Source organism: Nyctereutes procyonoides, unplaced genomic scaffold (assembly GCF_905146905.1).
Source record: "Nyctereutes procyonoides isolate TBG_1078 unplaced genomic scaffold, NYPRO_anot_genome, whole genome shotgun sequence".
Lineage (NCBI taxonomy): Eukaryota > Metazoa > Chordata > Mammalia > Carnivora > Canidae > Nyctereutes > Nyctereutes procyonoides.
The window spans coordinates 1,522,027-1,542,395 of NW_026575129.1; the positions used below are offsets into that span (position 1 = coordinate 1,522,027).

General features: G+C 38.4%; 1 protein-coding gene across 1 annotated transcript in view; it reads left to right on the forward strand.

Moving 5' to 3' along the window:
- Positions 1 to 20,369, forward strand: part of IQGAP2 (IQ motif containing GTPase activating protein 2) — a 297,908-nt gene that overhangs the window by 224,260 nt on the left and 53,279 nt on the right. Inside the window, exons 14-17 of the mRNA XM_055342241.1 lie at positions 1,227 to 1,317; positions 6,866 to 7,033; positions 9,377 to 9,519; positions 11,385 to 11,555. Of these exons, the coding sequence (XP_055198216.1) occupies positions 1,227 to 1,317; positions 6,866 to 7,033; positions 9,377 to 9,519; positions 11,385 to 11,555 (573 nt within the window). The remainder of the gene's footprint in view (positions 1 to 1,226; positions 1,318 to 6,865; positions 7,034 to 9,376; positions 9,520 to 11,384; positions 11,556 to 20,369) is intronic.

Below are 20,369 nucleotides of genomic sequence, written 5' to 3' on the forward strand. Positions count from 1 at the left end.
ACTGGCTCTCCATAGTTCTGATGAGCTACTTTCTGTTCATCACAGCTTGCTTTTGCATTTAGCACATGACACTTTATACTACACATGGGCAAATGTCATCACTATTTAAAAATGTCTCTTCTTCCCTAAAACTATTTAATTTCTACTGAAAATATTTACTTGTAATCTTGGGCAAGTTTATGTAATCCTGACAGTTGCTGTCTGGAAGTCCCATTTAATTACATTATATGCCAGCACCATATTTGTAGTTTGATCATCAGATTCAACCCAAAAGTTAAAAAAGATAATTCAATACCTTTTCATTGCTTTTATCACTTCCATTCTGTAGCTGTTCTTAGCTACTATTTCTCCCTCTGTAATTCATCCCTACTGTAAATTAATCCTTCCTTATTTCTAGATCATGTATCTATAGCTATTATTGCCCTGATCATGTTATAATTATTTTTTGATAAATATATCTTTTCTACTAAACTGTTAGCTCCTTAAGGGTTGCATTTTTGTTTGGTTGGTTTTTTACTCTGGTTTTGTCTCTATGTCTGATAAATGTCAATTATCATTGTGTTTCCCCCAAATTTAAAGTATCCTGTGGTACTCCAGACCACCTTGGGAGCTACAGTTAGTGATTAAGGGAGAGAATACTCAGAAAAGGCTTTTGAATTAAGGCCAGAGTGGTAAGAAAGAATCAACAGCCACACAGCTGGGCTAGAATGTTAGGATCTGAAGGAGGCTGATGTGCAGGTCTGGGATAGGCAGTAGAGGAGCATGAGTGAAGCCTGCAGGACTGGATTGTTAGATCCCTACAGTCCCTGGGAAGGGAGTTTCGTTTTCTTCTAAGTGCAGGGGGAACTCTGTGGAGGAGTTTAAGCAGAGGGATCAGCTGCTTCTCTGTAGAGGACCACTATAGTTGAGGGCAGTAATGGAAGCAACAAAAACAAATAGACCAACACACCTGTCAAGGTGAGAGATGATGGTAGGCTGGACTAAAGGGGTGGCAGTGGAAAAGGGAGGAGAGGTTGGATTTGGGGGTTATTTCATTAATAGTTTGTACAGTATATGACAGTTCTTGGTAGCTGCTGAATGAGAGTTTGTGGAAACTATTAAAATGGCTCTTGAAAAAAAAATAAAAATAAAAAATAAAAAAATAAAATGACTCTTGAAAAGCAGTTATTGATTCTGTTTAATCATCATTCATTGTTCTTTCTTTTATTCTATGACAATACTCCCAGGACTCTGAAAGTGTTTCCAAAGTTCTTTGGCTGGATGAGATACAGCATGCAGTCAATGAGGCCAACATGGACAAGGACAAAGCAAAACAGTGTAAGCCCTCACCCCCTTTTGCTAGCCCAGTGCGCCTTGCTGGTTATGCCACTGAATTAATATTTTTTATTTTAGTAATTTTTTAAATTATGTAGTTTAAATTTCTGACAAGACTTGGACCCTTAGTGATTTCAGTTGTTGAGTGTATGTACAAAAACAAGATTCATTGTGGTGACACTGTTTTCAGTGATTAGATGCTAACTCTGACAAAATCTGAGGATGTTACTGAATGAATCCAGTAAGCAAAAAGTGGTTTCTAAACTCTCAAATTTATAGTTTAATCAAGCCCTGTTTTAATTTTAATTCTTAGGACACAAGCCCAGTCTGCTTAGTAATGCCTGTCCTCCTACCATGCCTTCCATTGTATTAGTCAGGATTTTTCAGAGAAACAGAGCTATATATATCTTTTTCCTCTGGAAAAAAAAAGCAGAGCAACATATAAAGACATGTATCTGTGTATATATGTGTGTTTGTGAGTGTGTAGATAAATAGTTGTTTCTCTGAAAAGTATGTCATACCTATATACACACACATATATAGTGAAAGAGAAAGTAGGAGATTTATTTTAAGTAATTGGCTCATGCAGTTGTGGAGAGGCTGACGAGTCCAAAACCTGTGGGCAGGCCCTAGAGGACAGATGGCAGCACTTAATCATGGAAGCTAAATGGGTGTGGTTACTGAAATGGACAGCAGAGTCAAAGCAGTCGTCAGAATAACCTGACTCACAGAGACCAACAGAATTGGCTAATTGACCCTGGCATTCCTAGAAGTGAAATAGACCATCTACTAAATTCATAATTGACTTGTACTAGTGGAAGAAGAGTTCTAGGTCAAATGAATGGAAGTGTAACTCAAATAACAAGAGCAAAGATTACATTAAATAGCCGCTAAATCAATTCCTAGACTGAAGCCATTTATAGACGAAGAACCCCTTGAATGAAGGGGACACCAGGTCCTCTTGAGAACAAACAACTACACTTTCAAAATCTTACATAGTTCACCTTTTGTCCAGACTTCCCCTAAAGAAGTCTACAATCTCTACTGTGGTGGCTGTGCTGAGAGGAAAAGACACAATCAGACTTCTCAGGGATTACAGGACATTGGCTCTGAACTGACATTACTCATGGGAAACGCAAAATGTCCCTGGGGTCCACCAGTCAGAGTAGAGGCTAACAGAGGTCAAGTGATCAGTGGGGTTTTATCTCATTCTCTCTCCTGCTGAGTCCTCAAACCAGTCTTGATTACTTCCCGAGGTCTAGAATGTATAAGTGGAATAGACATACTCAGCAACTGGCCAAATCCCTTCATTGGCTCAAATGATTAAGTTTTTAATTTTATTCTAAGCCTCTCTTTTCATAAAGAAATTGTATGAAGAATCACATGATGTTCTAGAGTAGCTTCGAGAATGATACGCTAATACTCTGTATATACAAATAACCTATTTACATGAAGATTCCTGGAAGTGTTGTTCATAACCTGTCCATTCATGGCATAATTAGGATGTATCCTGTTGTATCAGGTCATAGAATGCTGTTGAGATTTCTTAGTCTCGCCCCCAAAGATATAGTTTTAAACTTCGGAAACTCTGGGGAACATCTGGTTTTTATTTTCTTTGCCTGTAAAAATATGTGCATTTCTCCCAACCTGAACTTTTATACCCTTAGGGTCTTTGAAGTCTTTCCATTCTAGCACTCTGATCCTTAAAAAAAAATAAATTTGAGATGCATACATAAGATATCTAAACTTAAATATAAAACTGAAGGAAGCCACAGTTTGAAAAAATACTTTTAAAAAATTAGATTGTAAAATACTCAAATGATCTGAAAGGGTTACACTTTTTCTCTTAGAAATCGAACCAATTTAGAAGTCATCTTATTCATTTTATTCCTGTTCTTCCTACAATGTGACCTGCAAATGTCAAGTTTGTTCTGCTTTTTCCATTGAGACTCATGGTTCTACTGACTATGAAAGGCAGAGGCTTCCTTAAATATGTGTGACTATGTTCTCCAGATCTACACATTTAAAATCCTATCTTCGGGATCCCTGGGTGGCGCAGCGGTTTGGCGCCTGCCTTTGGCCCAGGGCGCGATCCTGGAGACCCGGGATTGAATCCCACGTCGGACTCCCGGTGCATGGAGCCTGCTTCTCCCTCTCCCTCTGCCTATGTCTCTCTCTCTGTGTGACTATCATAAATAAATAAAAAATTTAAAAAAAAATAAAATAAAATCCTATCTTCTTTTTTTTATGATTTTATTTATTTATTCATGAGACACACAGAGAGAGACACAGGCAGAGGGAGAAGCAGGCTCCATTCAGAGAGCCTGACGTGGGACTCGATCCCCGGACTCCAGGATCACGCCCAGGGCTGAAGGTAGCCGCCCAACGGCTGAGCCACCCAGGCTTCCCTAAATCCTATCTTCTACCTCTATCCTGTGCCTTGGAAGAGTTGACACTGTTTCTTCTATGGTACATAACACCAAAAAGATACTCTGAAGTAAGACCTTCTATACTCTGACATTGAGATGAGAATTTTCCAGTTTGTCAGAAAGGAGTTTAATCTTACCTTTAAAAGCATTCTTGCTCCTTTGTATGAAGACTTAAAACAGATTCTAGTCACATGTTGTAAGCATCAAAACCACTCCCAGATAATCTGATAAAAGAAAAATTGTTATATATGTGTAAATATATTTGTATATATATGAGTATATATTATATGTACATATAATTTTATATACACATAAAAAGAGATGAGTAAAGTAATCATCAGCCAATGAACCCATCATTTGGCTTCATTGAATAAAAATTCATGAACAAAAAAAAAAAAAGAAAAGAAAAAGAGTTGTCCTATATGTTTTACCATAGACAAGACTTAAAAGAGCAGAGTAACTCAGTTCTCCTTCTTTTGGGCCTAGTGTTCATGTTCACTGGAGCTTCTTTGCTTAAAGTATGTGTGTCTCTATTTTTGACTTGGGGCAATATTTCCCAACCTTCTCCTATTATTGTACCTTAAGGAATTTTTTTAGATAGATTTTTCCTAATTATTTCTCACCACGAAATTTTAATACCACACATATATTGTGTATCTGTGTAGGTACCATATGTAAATCTATGCTTTATGCACAGAAAGATGTTTTGCCCCCTCCTCCCAAGAACCAGTGTTTTGCCCTGCTAGGAATTATTTCAACTCTTTTGAGAGAATACATGCCTTAGAGAAAGACTGCCAGTATATGACTTAAGATGTAACATATTTCTTTCCAGTCTCTTAGGAGATTTATGGGAGATTTCTTAATTTGTTTCTTACCACAAAGATACCCGACTTTATGTAGACCATTTATGTGACATCTTAAATTATCTGGAACTAAACCACATCCCACAGATTAAGCAAAAAAGCAATCAAAAGAGATGTCTCAGGACACCTGGGTGGCTCAGCGGTTTAGCACCTGCCTTGGGCTCAGGGCATGATCCTGGGGTCTGGGATTGAGTCCCACATTGGGCTTCCTACATGGAGCCTGCCTCTCCCTCTGTCCTATGTCTCTGCCCCTCCCTCCCCTCCCTCCCTCCCTCCCTCCCTTCTTCCCTCCCTCTCCCTTTCTCTCTCTCTCTCTCTCTCTCTCTCTCTCTCTCTCTCTCTCATGAATAAATAAATAAAATATTTTTTTAAAAAAGATGTCTCAAAGCCTGTGGCCTGGAACTGGTTTACTATACTCTTTGGGGACCTCTTGGCCAGATACCTGGAGCCTGTGTATTCTTATCTTAGGAATAAAGCTAACATGTCTGGTTGTGTCTCTTCCTACCTCAGAGCATAGCAGAAGCTATGAATTACCAGGCAGTTAGGTGTTGGTTGCTCTGTGCAAACACACAGCAGCAAGAACAGAGAGCTGGTAGGCCAGGAGGGGAAAACTAAAAAGCAGAGGAGTTTGAGGCCATTTAGTGCAGGAACAAAGAAGCCCAAACTCCTCCATAGTACTTGAACATACTATTTGGGGTATTATAGCACCATATAATGGCAGGAAGGACTCTTCTGGCAGCTCTCAGCAAACATTAAGCACCTACTGTGTACCAGGGACTGTGGATAAAATGATAAGGGTAGAAACTGTTCTCTTAGGGTTTTCTCCAGGTCTTTAGATTTTCATGAAAAATGGTTCTGTTAAGACGAGGAGTAAGCTTTGGTTACCTAGAAAATGAACCTGTGGACCTACTACTTACAGGTCAGTACTTGACGATAAAGCACACTTCTAGATGCAAGAAATGCCTTCATAATACCCATCTTTTAAAGAATACACCATTTTACTGGTTAGATGAAGCTGTCAGATGTAATTCATGTGAGGATTCTTGATCATTTACTTGTTCCTTCTACTTCTCTGAGACCATAGACCTCTCAAATACTGGTACCATGTTTGTCCCATCCTTGAAAGCTTTCCTGAAGAAGAGGAAAGACTAACTGCTTATCCATTCCTGTTAACTCCTGTAAGCCCAAGAACACACTGCTGTGCCTTTTGCTCTGCAGCAGTTGAAGCTGGCTACAGAAGTTTCTGATTCTGTATGTGTTCCTCCAGGATTTGCGTGACCTTGATTCCAGGCTGTTGAAAGTCAAACTCCATTTTTCTTGCTTGCTTCCACACACATGTGAACATAATTTGATGGCACCAATACACCATTAGGCATTTGTATGCTACCATACAAATTGACATGATGTATGCTACCATGACAGATTGACATGTGTGTGTTTGGAAGGGAGGGAGGGAGGGAATCCCTCTCCCCTTTTCCTCAAAAACTTTTTTTTGTCTATAAAGTGTTTTAACCTGGTTTCTTTTGTTTTTGTTGTTCTATGTTTCTAACTCAGTGCATTTATGGTTTGTGAAAACAGTAGTTTCATTGGTTGGGCCAGAATATTCTTAGCTGCAACTAAAGTAGATAATAAAGAACTCACCATATTAACTTTGAAGACAACGAAGAGTTCAGTATGTTTTGATTTATGGAGAGAGGCAGAAATTTAAAAGAGGATAAGATGTTTTTTAGGTCTAAATTGGTTTCAGAATTAAGTTTCTGGACTTGATTGCCTATGTCCACCAGCTATACCTTTGCCTTTCTAGAACATTTGTTTAGCTTGCCTATGACAAACCTTGTGTAATATATTAGCACTGTATAAGAGAATATCAGGATTTTTACTTATTCTAAAATAAATAAATGTCTTCAGAAGAATATTTCTCAAATACTGATTGATGACCTACGTAAGGACTACATATCTACTGTTAGTATGCATTCACTTCACTTACAGATCATACAGTGAGTAGAACCTAGTGCCTTCATACCACATGAGGGCAACCAGGAAATACTGTTAATAAGCCATGCTCCTGTGGGATCTTGTTCTTCTTACAACCTAAACTGGTAAGTGAGTTGGTGACTGTCTTGGGTTTAGGTGTTGCATACTCTGAAAGGGTAAAAGGTTTAATGCAAATGCATTCCTGAAAGGTTGAGTTATATCTTTGCACACCTCTCGGGTAAGCAGAAGATAACCATTAACAGAAACTTTTTTTTCATTATGCAGGGATTACACTGGTCATCGATGTTAATCAGTGTTTGGAGAAAGAAAAGCCAAGTGATATTTTGTCTCTTTTGAAGCCTTCTTTGCCCAATACAAATGACATAATCCCTGAATGTGCTGACAGGTACTATAATGCCCTTGCAAAGGCAAAAGAGCACAAATCTAAAAGTGGTAAGCTTTTTAGTCATTTAGCAGCAACTAAATGTCATTCTAAATATGATGTCTGTGGTATTGTATTAATTTTAAGACAAATAATGCTTTCAAATGAAAATTTCTAAAGCATTTTTTGTCTTGATAAAGAAAAAAATTTAGATGTACTTTTTTTGTTTTTTAAAAAGCTCAGATTAACTTGGTGGCTATACATGGATGTTATCATAAACTTGAGAAAATACAGTATTTAAGGAGATTTTGCTTTATGTAGGACTTGCTTGTTGATCCGTTTCTCTGGAGATACAAACTGATTTTTACACGAATATTTCTATGCTTTTTGAAACAAATGGTACATTATTGCACAATCTTTAGTAGGAGTAAAGAGTAATTTTAAAAATATGGAATAGAGTAGAGTGAACTGGTCTCCAAGGGATCAGATCAATAACCTTGGCAAGCATTTATGCCTGTTCAATCCAATGGCAGACTATGAAATGTAGGCTCTGGAAAGTATCTGTGAGATCATGAGCCTAATAATCATTTTTCAGATTTACAAACATGTTCATGAGATTTTGGTAGAGGGAGACTATGACAAACCCAAAGAGGTCAATTTTTGATCATCAACACACCACTCTTAGAGATTTCTACTGAACACCTTGTGTTCTATCAAGGACGCAGGTGTCCTGACTCACAGGCTGTGTTTCTTTGCACCATATCGTAGGTCATGGACTTCTCTTCTTTGGGAAACTACTGTACAGTAGTGGCCTAAAAAGTGGAATTTGGAGGAAAAAAAAATTTTTTCTTTAGATAAATTGGAGATCTTTCCCATAGACCTCCTACATACTTTTTTTAAGTTTGTCTGATGCATTTCCAACTTAGAGATTGCACTCTGCAATGTAGCAAATTGCCCATTAATGAAGTGTAATGAGGGCTATTGGCCATTCTTTCTTGCTTGGCATCTGATCCCTGTTGAGCCCTTCTCTGTTTCCTTCACATCTCTTCATCCAGAATCACCGTAGTGTCCCCTACCTCATCCTTCATGGAGAAAGAATTGTATAATAGTATTGATGCGAGGGTTAAGTTCAGTTTCAAGTCCATCCTGACCCAAGTTTAATTTATCTTCTCTCCACTACATTTGCCTACCCCTCCTCCTTTGTGCCATGTTCTGGTGTATGTAGTCATAAATCCCCAAATTCCCTGTTCAGAAACCTAGGAGTTACCTTAAATCCATAATGATTACTTGTGATCATCCTAATTTGACCGTACAATATATTGTCCAATAGACCAGCATTTCTATGCAGATAACAGCTGTCTGACTGCCCATTTGAAAAGAGATACATCTCTTTTCCTGAGCAAGGACAGAACAGTTGAGGAGTACTTAAAACCAAATAAAGAATCGACATACATCCAAGGGTCCTTGACATTACCCCTGCTTAGTTATTTGAATCCATATTTAAATATTCTATAAGGAAATTCACTTGAACTTTGATTTCTCTACAAAGACATGTAGTCTGATGCTCACTTGACAGCAGTTGGCTTGGATTGATCGAGGTCAGATCATCCTTATGTTTATTTTTGTTGTTGTTTTTAGTTCACTGGTCTGGGACAGGAATCATGACCATTCAACAAAATAAACAGATTTCTAAATAGGATGTTTAGCCCATGAATTCTTGAGGAGGAAATATTCTTCTTACCTCATTAAGCCATGACTGCCAAGGTTTTTTTTCCTAGTACGTCCTTCCCCCCATATTAAATCCTTTCTGCAATTTTTTTCTCTTTTGTGTGGTTGTAGAGAACAAGACAAGTCAAACCAGACATTTTCTTCCTCCCTGCTTAGTGACCTTAGTGTTTGCATATGGCAGATAAAGTTGTCTGGAAAGACGAGTCACTTCTGCTTTGGTTTAATGCAGATTATTGGCTTTCCCTAAACAGTGGGTCACAGTTCTTCCAGATTACTCGTTCTCAGAGAAGTTGCTGGAAGACTTCCTAAACAAAGAAGACTCTTGCTTCTTGGTCTCTTCTGTCCACCTGTGCTGTGATGTGCTGTTCACATCTACCAGGGCTGTATATTCTTTGCTTTTCCTTCTTGTTAGCCATCTATGACCCTTCTCATCCTCATGAGAAATTTGAGGTCTAGAGCCCTAGTGTTAGACATCAGTCTGTCCTCTTGATTGGGCTGAGTTGAGAGCTGCCATGGAATGCCTAGAATTCACTCCATTTTAGTGACTCAATTCTTGTTATTTTAACTTAGACCATCCAAATGGTTGGTGAAAAACTATTCATTAAATTATTTTACATACTGAGAAACTACACTCTGTTGAAGGGTTCAGTGTTTCTCTCTAGAATGTAACAAACTTCTTTCTTTAGTGTCTGCCGAAGGCTCGTGGCTCAAACTGTCCCTCCAGGATAAATATGAGTACTACTACAACATCGATTCAAAAGAGATTTCCTGGGTCACTCCTGAATCCTACTTGCCTAAAGAATCATGGCTCATGGCAAAAGAAATTGAGGTAGGAGGTTTGTGTTTGATGAAACTATACTATGAACAGATAAATGTGATTACTTTTCTATTTTTGAATCATGGAAGTAAGAGAGGAAAGAACTGATTTATCAAAGGCTTGAGATAAAGTCTTCATGAATGCAGTTGGATATGGCCACATGGCTACTAACTTTTACAATTATTTCCATATTGGCCTACCACCACCAGACAGAACAAGGGCAAGAAAGCTTTCATAGTTTATTTGGAATGGTACATTATCCTAAGAAGTCAATCATTAGGTTTGCCTTGACACAAAAGTTCAGTTAGTAATAATTTCTTGGTTATCAGTATTCAGAAAGTCTTTTTCTTTCCCCCTCACCACCTATCACAGAGATACAATTATCCTTTTAAAGGTCAGTAATGCTTTTTAGGGGGAAATATTCTTGAAAAGATGTTCACGGGACTGCTTTGGACTTGAGACCAAAGTTGGACCCACAAAATTTGAAAATTGCTATTTGATCCATGCATCATATATGTTTAAAGAGAAAATACTAGTAATAGTTTAGTTCCATTTCAGAAAAAAAAAAGAGTACACAAATGTAGATCTTAAAGAATTATTAAAAGTCTCCATGATCAAAGATATTGCAGTATAGCAACTTTGTGGATCCAATCACCGGTATGATATTTGCTAAGACTCAGAGAAAAACCTGTGGCCTGGGGCTAACAATGCCACCAGAAATCCTGAATGACAAGAAGATAGTGAAGAAGAGTTAAATAACTAATTTCAAATATTCAAGATTGCCACAGTTTACAAGAAAATAGTACTGTGTCAGTGCCTTATCAGTGCTACTTTGTAGCAAAATGAAACTGTGGACAATATGGAAAAGCCATATGCTGTAGTTGAAAAGATGTATCAAACTGTGAAGAAGCAGCATCAAAGGGTTAAACTTCAGAGCTAACAATTGCTCCAGTGGCATCCAAAGATGCCCGAGGAGTAACCTTGTGAAATTAAGCATCATGCCATTAGGATTATTAAAAAGTGGAAGGTCTTACTCTGCTCAAAAAAAAAAAAAATCATTTCTTCTAGACAATCTGAAAGTACTGATTTCATGACTGTAAATGTGTCTTCTCTTAAAGGTTTTTAAGCATCTTTTTTATTATTTCGGTTGTAATTTTTTAAATTAAGTATCTACTGATTCCAGTCACAGCTGATCAAAGGCACCAGCCATAGAAGTGATTCCAGTCTTGACTTGCATCTCTTACAAACATAAAAAGCAAACCCAGTTCATAACCCACATAAAGACTTTTCAGTCCCCCTTCCTCCTTTTGCCTCGTTCATTCTCATTCCGACAGGGTTCCCCCTGTCTGGCCATGGTAGCGCCTGTCTTTCTTCTCTTGCCCCCTTTCCTTCTGCTCCAAGTCTTTTATTTTGAACTTCTCCTGGCTCATTGCAGAGCTGTGCCTACTCTGGCCTGAACAAGAAGGGGTCAGAGGAGCCAGAAGACGTCATGGCCACTGCTGTCTTTTCCTTGGCAGCCCTGGGCAGGGAGGAGGTGATGCATATGCATATTCATACTGTACTCATCCTTGTCCTTTTCACACCCTGGAGCTCAGGCCTCACACCTGGTCCTTGCCAGCATCTCCACCTCTAGATCCTGAGATCACTCAACCAAATTCTCATAGCAGCGCAGCAGCACGTACAAAGGATTCAAAAGCATGTTGCTAGAAAGAAGCTAAGCCAGTTCATCCCTTGGCTCTGGTCAAGTCTGTTTTTTTAAACCAGGCCAGAAAGAGCTATCCAGATCTTTTTCTCAAAGATAAAATCTCCAGAAGCTAGCCTCTATGCTCCTTTCACCTGATGTGTGAAGTGTAACCAAAAGAAATATCTCTTGCCAGGACATAATTGAGGAAGTCACAACAGATTATGTTCGAGAAAAGATGTGGTCTGCTTCTGATGATTTGCTTCTTCGCCTTCAAGCCACAAGTGCAGGATCCCTTCTTAGGAAAGAGTATGAAGCTAGGAAATCATATTTGTATGAACAAGAAAAGCATGTGGTCAAAATACAGGTATGTGAATCACCTACCATTAGTTACAGGAAACTGCCCTGCCCCCTGAAGACACTTTATTTGATGGTAATGCCATTAGTATGACATTTTAATTAACAATTCTGACTGCAGATTTTCCCTTAATCATTGCCCCCAAACCTGCTTTTTTAAGGCGCAGAGATGGGAAAGCCATTGAATGATTTTTCACCTTTGCAGACCATCAAGGGGCACCATGGACTTACAGAGGTCTGCCTGCCACCTACCTAGGTGGAGCCAGAGGGACTCCAGATCAGAGTTGAAATCTGTTTCTCTAAAAAGTTGAATCTCCTTGGGTCATCTACTTTCTAAACTGGGTGGTTTATGAATTGGTTTTTCAGTGGCTAGTGGATGTTGAGTGGCACATCTATGTTCTATTCCTCTAGACTGAAAGAATGGAAGAGCTAATGAAATGGATTTCACGTCTCCAAGAGTATCTTCTCGCTTACATACTCTTCATTTAGGCCTCTAGGAGAAATCCTCCTGTTCTGTTTGGTTAGGAGTTGTTCTTAAGCTTGCATAATTTGTCCGAACTTTCTGGTTGCTAAGGAATTTGGCAAACTTAGATGTTTCTCCCCTATATTCTGCTACTACCCTCTACCAACCACTGTGTTGACTTCCAAAAGGTGGTATGTCTTCTTTTTGTGCATCCAAAGTGATACTGTTATTGATGAACAGCACTTGGTGGGTTTTTGCATTGGCCAATAACTAAAAAATTTCCCAAATTGGAAGCCTTTAAGTTGGAGTTTCCTCTTTTGTGATCATTGGTGTTCTTACCTGCTTTCCTCACCTAACTATATCATCCAGGGCAGACAATAAGTTTTTCAAATTTTTGTATTGTTATATCTTATGTATGATATACTTAAATATTTGAATTTGTTCAGAGCTTAAGATGTTAAAGGCAGAAATGATTAATTTTTTTAAGAAGAAAATTCTCCCATAAGCCTGACAATGAATATTTCTTAGCTGAACCAGTAAGTTTTCCACTTTATTTCTTCTTTAAACACATGGCAGGCAAAACATACAGAAAGTGGAAAAAAAAAAAAAAGCCTAAAGATAGATCCTCCATGCTGATGCTAAGGCTCTAATTTTATACAGAATTAAAGAGTGTCAGCCAACCTGACACAATTTGAGCCAATCTTGAACTGCCCAGTCTCGGGACATGGAGCAATGTTTTATTTGGAGGATCTTTTTGGAGCACACAGGTATAAAATCCATCTGTTATTAGGACCTAGGACCAAAGTCATGAGAGGGCTTGGGGAAAGAGTAGTAGCAATCATCTGGAGTCTTTTTCCTTCATCTCAGCAGAGGATGAAAGAAGAAACCATAGAAATGTGAAGTCACCCTGCCTTCTTTTTTGTTTTTGGGGTCTTTTTCCTACTACTCTGATGGTATTCTAATGAGGAAGGCAAGAGGTATAGAGGCAAGCTATAGACTGGAAATGAATATGGATTCAGCAGAAATTTGCTCACCCACAAAACCAGATGACCATGAACCAAAGGGTATTTTGCTACTCTCATCTTCTAGTCAATATGGCCAATTCACCCTGAATGAGGGGCATGATCTGAAATGTGAGGACTTTGACTCCATAAACCAGCTCAACCTTCCTAGCTGGCTGAATCAGTTCCAGACACAGTAGTCTTAACAAATTCAGAGAGACGGCTCCCATGCTGAGGCCAGCCACATCCCAGTTCCACCACTCTCAGTCTCCTCCCAAGGAACTGAATAGACGTACAGAGAATATATGGCATCATTAGCCAGTCCTGTGCCTCAAGTACTTTGGAACCAATCAGAAGGTACCCAAGGTGTCTCCTGAGAAATTCACTGTCATTCATATGATTTGTCTCTCATGGCCGAGAGACATTGAATCTCTTGAAAGCAGTGAGAGGGAAAAGGCCGTGTCATTTTTGAACAGTAAGAAGACTCTGATAACATTTACAAATGAGTGAGCCAGAAAATAATCTCAAACTAAAAGGAATATTTTATTTCAAAAAAATAAGTAAATATAAGATGTAAATATAAATTAAGTAAACTAACATTTAGGGACACTCTTACTCCAGGAGACAAATTTTTATGCTGAAACTCTTTCATGCTTTCAAGAACTAAACAAAAGATGGGCTCAGTGAAACAAGACAAAACATTCAAAGATAACTGATAAGTAAAAAGAGGAAGAGAAATAGTGACATTGTAGAATGTAAATGAACTCACAATTGCAAAATGTGACAAACGCAACAACAACGCTCAGAATAACTGCAACATGTGGTCAGCTCGAGAAAACGCTCACAAAAAGTTGAGGAAAAGAATCGATTTAAAACGCACTTGCATTTTCATACTCATTTTGTGGCTGAGTTGTGAGAATGAAGCTGGATAATTCACATGACGGACTAGCACGGTTTGTGGCCCTGAGGTTGTTCAGTAGTGTTAGTAATGAAGAGATGATGGCGCCAAGGACAGATGCTGAGGACAACATCGAGATCGTTGGTGTGACACAGGAGAAGATCGGCAAAACTGAACGGGGAAAAAGTAGATAGCTTGGTATTTCTTTTTCTTGGAACTGAGGAAAGCTGGAATGCCACTTCTTAGGAAGAAACATAATAGTGACAAACACCCAAACCTAGTCCTGGGAATCATGGAAGCAATGAATTATTGAACATCAGAGAGTGCCACAAGCTTCCCCCCAAAGAAAGAGAAACAACTAGCTCCTCTGAAGCAACTTGCAGATTGTCCAGAGCTGCGGCAGAGTCTGCAGGTGGGGAGGAAGGGGGTGACCTGATGTAACAATCCTTCATCACGTTGTTTTAATGTAAGCAACTACTCTGGAAGATCAATGGATTGTCCACCTTTAAGCTAAGAAGAAAAAGAGTAAATGTTTAGGGCTTTCTTGGCTAAGAGATCACACGAGGATTTGTGCTTCAGAAATTGGGGTTGGTAATTTGAATATTATTGTCCTGGTTGCCAAGTTACCAAACAAGGCAACCAATTTAGCAAACCACATTTTCTAGAGATTGACAATTGTAAAATCTGTAAAACAGAGCAATAACCTTTGAGGTCTAAATATTTTGAAAGACTCCTTTGTTAAAGAAGCATTACACAGAAAATATATTTATGGAAAGAAAAAAGAAAACATAACAAAAAGATGGCTATTATAAATTTTCCCACAAGTTCTTATACTAGTTAGAGAAGATTGACACTTCTGTAAACACCTTCTGTCTCTAATTGTCTGCAGAAAGCTTCTTGTGAATGGCTTTATGGTTTAGAATTTTGTTTCCTTTTGCTTTTTCATCAATAACTCCTTTCTCCCAACTATATACCCAAAATTGTTTTTAATAAACAGATTCTAATTAGAAAAGCCTGCAATCTCATGGCCTAGCACAGTAGTTCTATTTGCACAGAATAAGAAAAGCCAGTCCTGGTAGAGCCAAAGCTTACAAACTGTAAAAGAACGTCTAATTTTGACAAATAAGAGGCATATAGTATTCTGCTTCTGTTGACCAAAAATTCTATACCTAGCAAAGTTGCTTTGGTTGAGAGGTTACAATAAAAATATTCATAAGTACAGAACAATTCCAGAAAAATCTACATTATCAATAAAGAGATGAAATACAAAATGAAATCTCAAAGAAAATCCAGTTGTTGAGCATTGAATCCTTAGTATTTTAAAAAACAGTAAATATTGGACAAATGGGTTCATTCTCCCAGTGCAAGAATGCATCAGTAGTACATCAACCTTCACTATGACAGATTATCCAGAAGGTTGGTGACTCTGAGCTAATAAGATTAATAGTTTTTCTAGAGTTTAGATGATTCGAGAAAAGCAGAAGTAAGAACCTAAGCATTTCAGTTTGGATTCAGAAATGGGATATATTTTATATATTTATTTATTTAGATTTCTGTGCTTTCAAAGTGTTAACCCACAAAAACAGAAGCACCGCTGAGACCCATCACAATGAATGTTACTAGTTAGCTTGCCATGGAATCCATTAACCTGGGGCACCTGGGTGGCTCAGGTCATGATCTCAGGATCCTAGGATCAAGTCCCATGACAGGCCCCCTGCTCAGCAGGGAGCCTGCTACCCTCCCCTCCCCCCTGCTCTTTCTCTCTCTCTCTCTCAAATAAAATCTTTAAAAAAAAAAAAAAAGGTTCCATTAACCCACAATTAGGGTCCACTTCCCCTGGTCTCTCTAGCACCATTGGGCCACTTTGCAAACAATTGTTGATGACATCAGAGAACAGTTTTTCCCATCTTTCAGAAATGCCACACTGACAGATCCCCTGGTGGCTTTTTCTAAATGGGCCATCAATTAAAAATCTTTTATCTTTGCTTAGATCTTTATTACTTGAAGTGTAGAGCATATACCAGCACTGTTATTACCTGGAAGCCCCACTCAGACCCTCTCAATTCAAATCTGCATTTTAAAAAGACCCTGTGATGATTTGTATACATGTTAAATTTTGAGAAGTACTATGAAGCTAAATCCAGTTTTAAAACGTCAATAATTTACCTTCTTATGTAAGTCCTTATCAACCCAATAGCTTAAAGGAGAAAAACATGTGCTCGTTTCAGTACTGCAAAGGCAGCTGATAAAGTTCCAGACCCTTTCCTGAATTTTCTGTAATAATTACATGGAGATTTTAGTTTATTCAGGGGATTGGCATCTTTACAATAATGAATTTTCCAGTTTAGTAATCAGTATATCTCTCCGTTTATTAATCTTTCTCACTGTAGAGCATTAAATTTATTCCTATTTCTAAAGTTAACTCCGTTATTTTTTGCTATCATGAATGTTATCTTTTTTCTATTGTGTTGTTTTTCACATGCAGAAAATTAATCAAGTATATATGTTCATTTTAAAACTAATCACCTGGAAGAACTCAGTTTTAATAGCTTTTCAGGTGGCTCTCTTGAAACATACCTACTTTTTACATTTCTGATTTTTTTAAATCTTGTAATCTATCAAGGAATAAATTCATATGACCTTAATAGTATAGGAAACTCTAAAACATTGGCTACTTAAAAACTATTTGGGCTTGACTCCCACTTCTGGGAATACAGAACACAGCTACTTTTCCCTATTCTTGCCTCTAAGTACAGCTAAAAGCCCCAGACATTATATGTAAACAAACATAGCACTATGAAAAATGGAGAGAGGAAAGGTAGATTGTCTTGGGAACCTTGAGACCCAAGAAGGACATGGAGGTGAGTTCTGTGATTTTCTTTTAGCTTTATGTATCTCAGACTTGTTGCTGCAGAGGCTGGCAACACAAAAATGCAGGCAGAAACTCCAACAAAAGCCTTTTCTTTGTAGCCAAAGGACCAAGAAAGGTGTAGCCCAGAAAGACAAAACTTTTAGATTATAACCACTCTAACTCTAGCCAAACAGCACAGGAAAAAAAAACAAAAAACAAAAAAACAAACAAACAAACAAAACTGTGACCCCCACACACACCACTCATGCCACAAAGTTGAGACCCTGGCATTTCACCCTGGTAGACCCTAACAAGGTACCCAGCTCCCCAGAACCTGAACTTTCATTCTCACAAAAACAGTAATGTGGCAGCCCTTCCTTTCCTTGCTGGGTGGTGTCAGAGGAGGCAGGAGGAGAGTGTGGACTTTGATCACAAGCCAATAGTAATGAGGCCACCTGCCACAAAGCTTTCTGCTACCAGTGGAAGCCACGTGAGGAGTAGTAACACAGCACCACTGCCCTCCCTCCCAGGCAGAGTAGAATCGGCCCAGCCTTAGGGGTAGAGCTCCCAGCCCCTCCATTCAGCACTAATAAGCAGCCCCCATCTCAGGCATCAATAGAGGCCAGGTGGAGAACCTGAACTTCCACCCCTACTTGCCAGTAATGAGGCAGCATCACCACCCCCTTCCCTTGCCAGAACAATGTCAGGGAAAGCCACCTAAAACAGAATAAATAAGATCCAGAGTCTTATTAGTCACCACATAATGCGAATTTGTCCACCTTTCAATCGATAATAAACATTTCAAGAACCAAGCAAACTGTAAATTGTAAAAGACAATTAATAGATACCAATACAGATGACAGAGATATTATCAGACAACAATTTTAAAGCTGCCATAAAATATGGCAATAAACACTTCACACAAAGGAAAAAATAAAGCCTTGGCAAAGAACTAGAAGATAGTAAAAAAAAACAACAACAAATTTTGGAACTAGGAGATAGAACAACATATAAAAAAACTCAATGGATGGACTTAACAGCAAAATGGAGAGAACAAAGGACCAAATTAGTGAACTAGAGAATAGAATTATAGAAACTACTAGATCTGAGCAACAGAGAAAAGATGGAAAGACCAATGAACAGAGCCTCAAGGCATCTGTGGGACCATAACAAAAGATTTAATGTTTGTGTCATCAGTTTCAGAGGTGAAGAGAAAGGGAAAGTACTGAAAAAGCCCTGGACTAAATGTCTCAAAAGTTCCTGTGTGTGATCAAAGACACAGAACCACAGATTCAAGAAGTTGAGTAAACCCCAAAGAGGATAAACTTAAAGAAATGTACCCAAAGATGCATCACACACTTCTGAAAAAAAAAAATTTTTTTTAATCTTTAAAACAATGAGATAGGGACGACAACTTATCTGTAAAACAGTTCTCATTACAGAAGATTTTCCCATAAGGTCCTATGGAAATGAGGAGGAATGGCCCAAAATTTCTTACAACATTGAAAGGAAAGAACTGTCCGTCACAGTATTCGTTATCCACCAAAAATATTCTTTAGGAATGAAGGGGAAATGAAGACTTTGTTAGATGAAGAGAAAAATTAAGAGAACTTGTCAATAGCATACCTGCCCTAAAAGAATAGCAAAGAAAGTTCTCTAAACAAAAAAGAAAATGATAAAAGAATTTTGGAAAACCAGGAAGGAAAAAACAGTGAAAGAGTAAAATTGTGAGTAAACACGTTTTCCTTCTACTCTTGAATTTCTTTAATTATGTTTGACAAGTGAAGTAAAAATTATAAAACTTGTTATATGATTCTCAATATGTATATAGGTAATATACAATTATATTATAAATGGGGTAGGGTAAGGTTTGTATGTATAGGAAGGTAAGGTTTCTATACTTTGCTGGAGACTAAAGTATAAAAATGAAGCAGTCAGCTTAGATATCCTCAATCTTTCTCATTTTTGTTAGTTCAGTGAAATAACTGGGGAAAGAAATGTCTGTCCTACACTCTTTGGAGGGCAATTTGACGGTAACTACTCATTTTAAATATCAATTATTGGGGTGGCGAGGTGGCTCAGTCAGTTAAAGCATCTGCCTTTGGCTTGGGTCATGATCCCAGAGTCCTGGACTTGAGCCCTGGCATTGGGCTCCCTGCTCAGTGGGGAGTCTGTTTCTCCCTCTCCGCCTGCCTGGCACTCCCCCTGCTTGTGCTCTCGCTCGCTCACCTTCTATGTGTATGTCAAATAAATAAAATCTTTTTTAAAAATAAATAAATAAATAGGGGCAGCCCGGGTGACTCAGTGGTTTAGCGCCGCCTTCAGCCCAGGGCGTGGCCCTGGAGACCCAGGATTGAATCCTGCATTGGGCTCCCTGCATGGATGGAGCCTGCTTCTCCCTCTGCCTGTGTCTCTGTCATTCTCTCTCTCTCTCTCTCTCTCTCTCTCTCTGCCTCTCATGAATAAATAAGTAAAATCTCTTAAAAAATAAAAATGAATTAAAATAAAAATAGATACCAACTTTTGAGCCAGTAATCCCCTATTTTTTAATTTTTATTTTTAAAGATTTATTTATTCATGAGAGACACACAGAGAGAGGCAGAGACACAGGCAGAGAGAGAAGCAGGCTCCATGCTGGGAGCCTGATGCGAGACTCGATCCCGGGACTCCGGGATCACGCCCTAAGCCAAAAGCAGACACTTAACCACTGAGCCATCCAGGTGTCCCCCCTGTCTATTAACATCTTGATGGAAGCATCCATATAAAATACATAATAATGTGTGTAAAAGGTTGTTTACAAGAATAGAATGTGTATTCGCACCCCAATGTTTGCCCACTTCAGAGAATATATAACAAAAAATTAATAATTCTTTTGGAAAGTAGCTAGGTCAAAGTAGGGGTAGGTACATAGGCACATTTTTACACTTTTTCTCTGTTACATCCTAATATATCATCCAGTAGGCATTGAGTACAGATTCTTTACATAGAAAAATATATGTTGTTGTTTTATATCTTTCTTTTTTTGTTAACAGGTCATATCATAGTTGGCAAACTACAAATTCCTTTTTTTCCTTGCATTATATCTTGGAGATCTTCTTACAGAACAAGATATAGAACATAAAACCCTTATGTAGAGTTCTACTCTACTGGTGCTTTTCTTAGGCTAGATACAAAGAAAATTAGAAACAGTAGGTAAAAAAATAATCTTAAATCTGATATTGCTAAATTCCCTCAAAAAGGCTGTATTCCTTTGTACTTTCCTTGAACCTCACTCACCCATCTCTGCTTTTTTATTCACTGCTTGACAACTGGATAAGGTAACATCTTTCCCAGTTATTCTGCCACTTAAGGCTCCTTCAAGCGTAGAGCCATCCCACATTGTTTGTAGATGTTCTTACATTTTTGTAGATGTTGGTTCTGTGATTCCCTCTTTAAGTCCAATTCCAACTGCCTTCTCTCTTCTAGGATCCCTCAGAGTTGATCCTTATGCTTTCTTTGCTAACACTGTAGTGAATTGCTTTAAAAGCCTATTTGTGAGATGTTACCATTAGGGGAAGCTGGGTGAAGGTTACATGGAACTCTATTATTTTTGGAGTTCCCTTTGAGTCTCA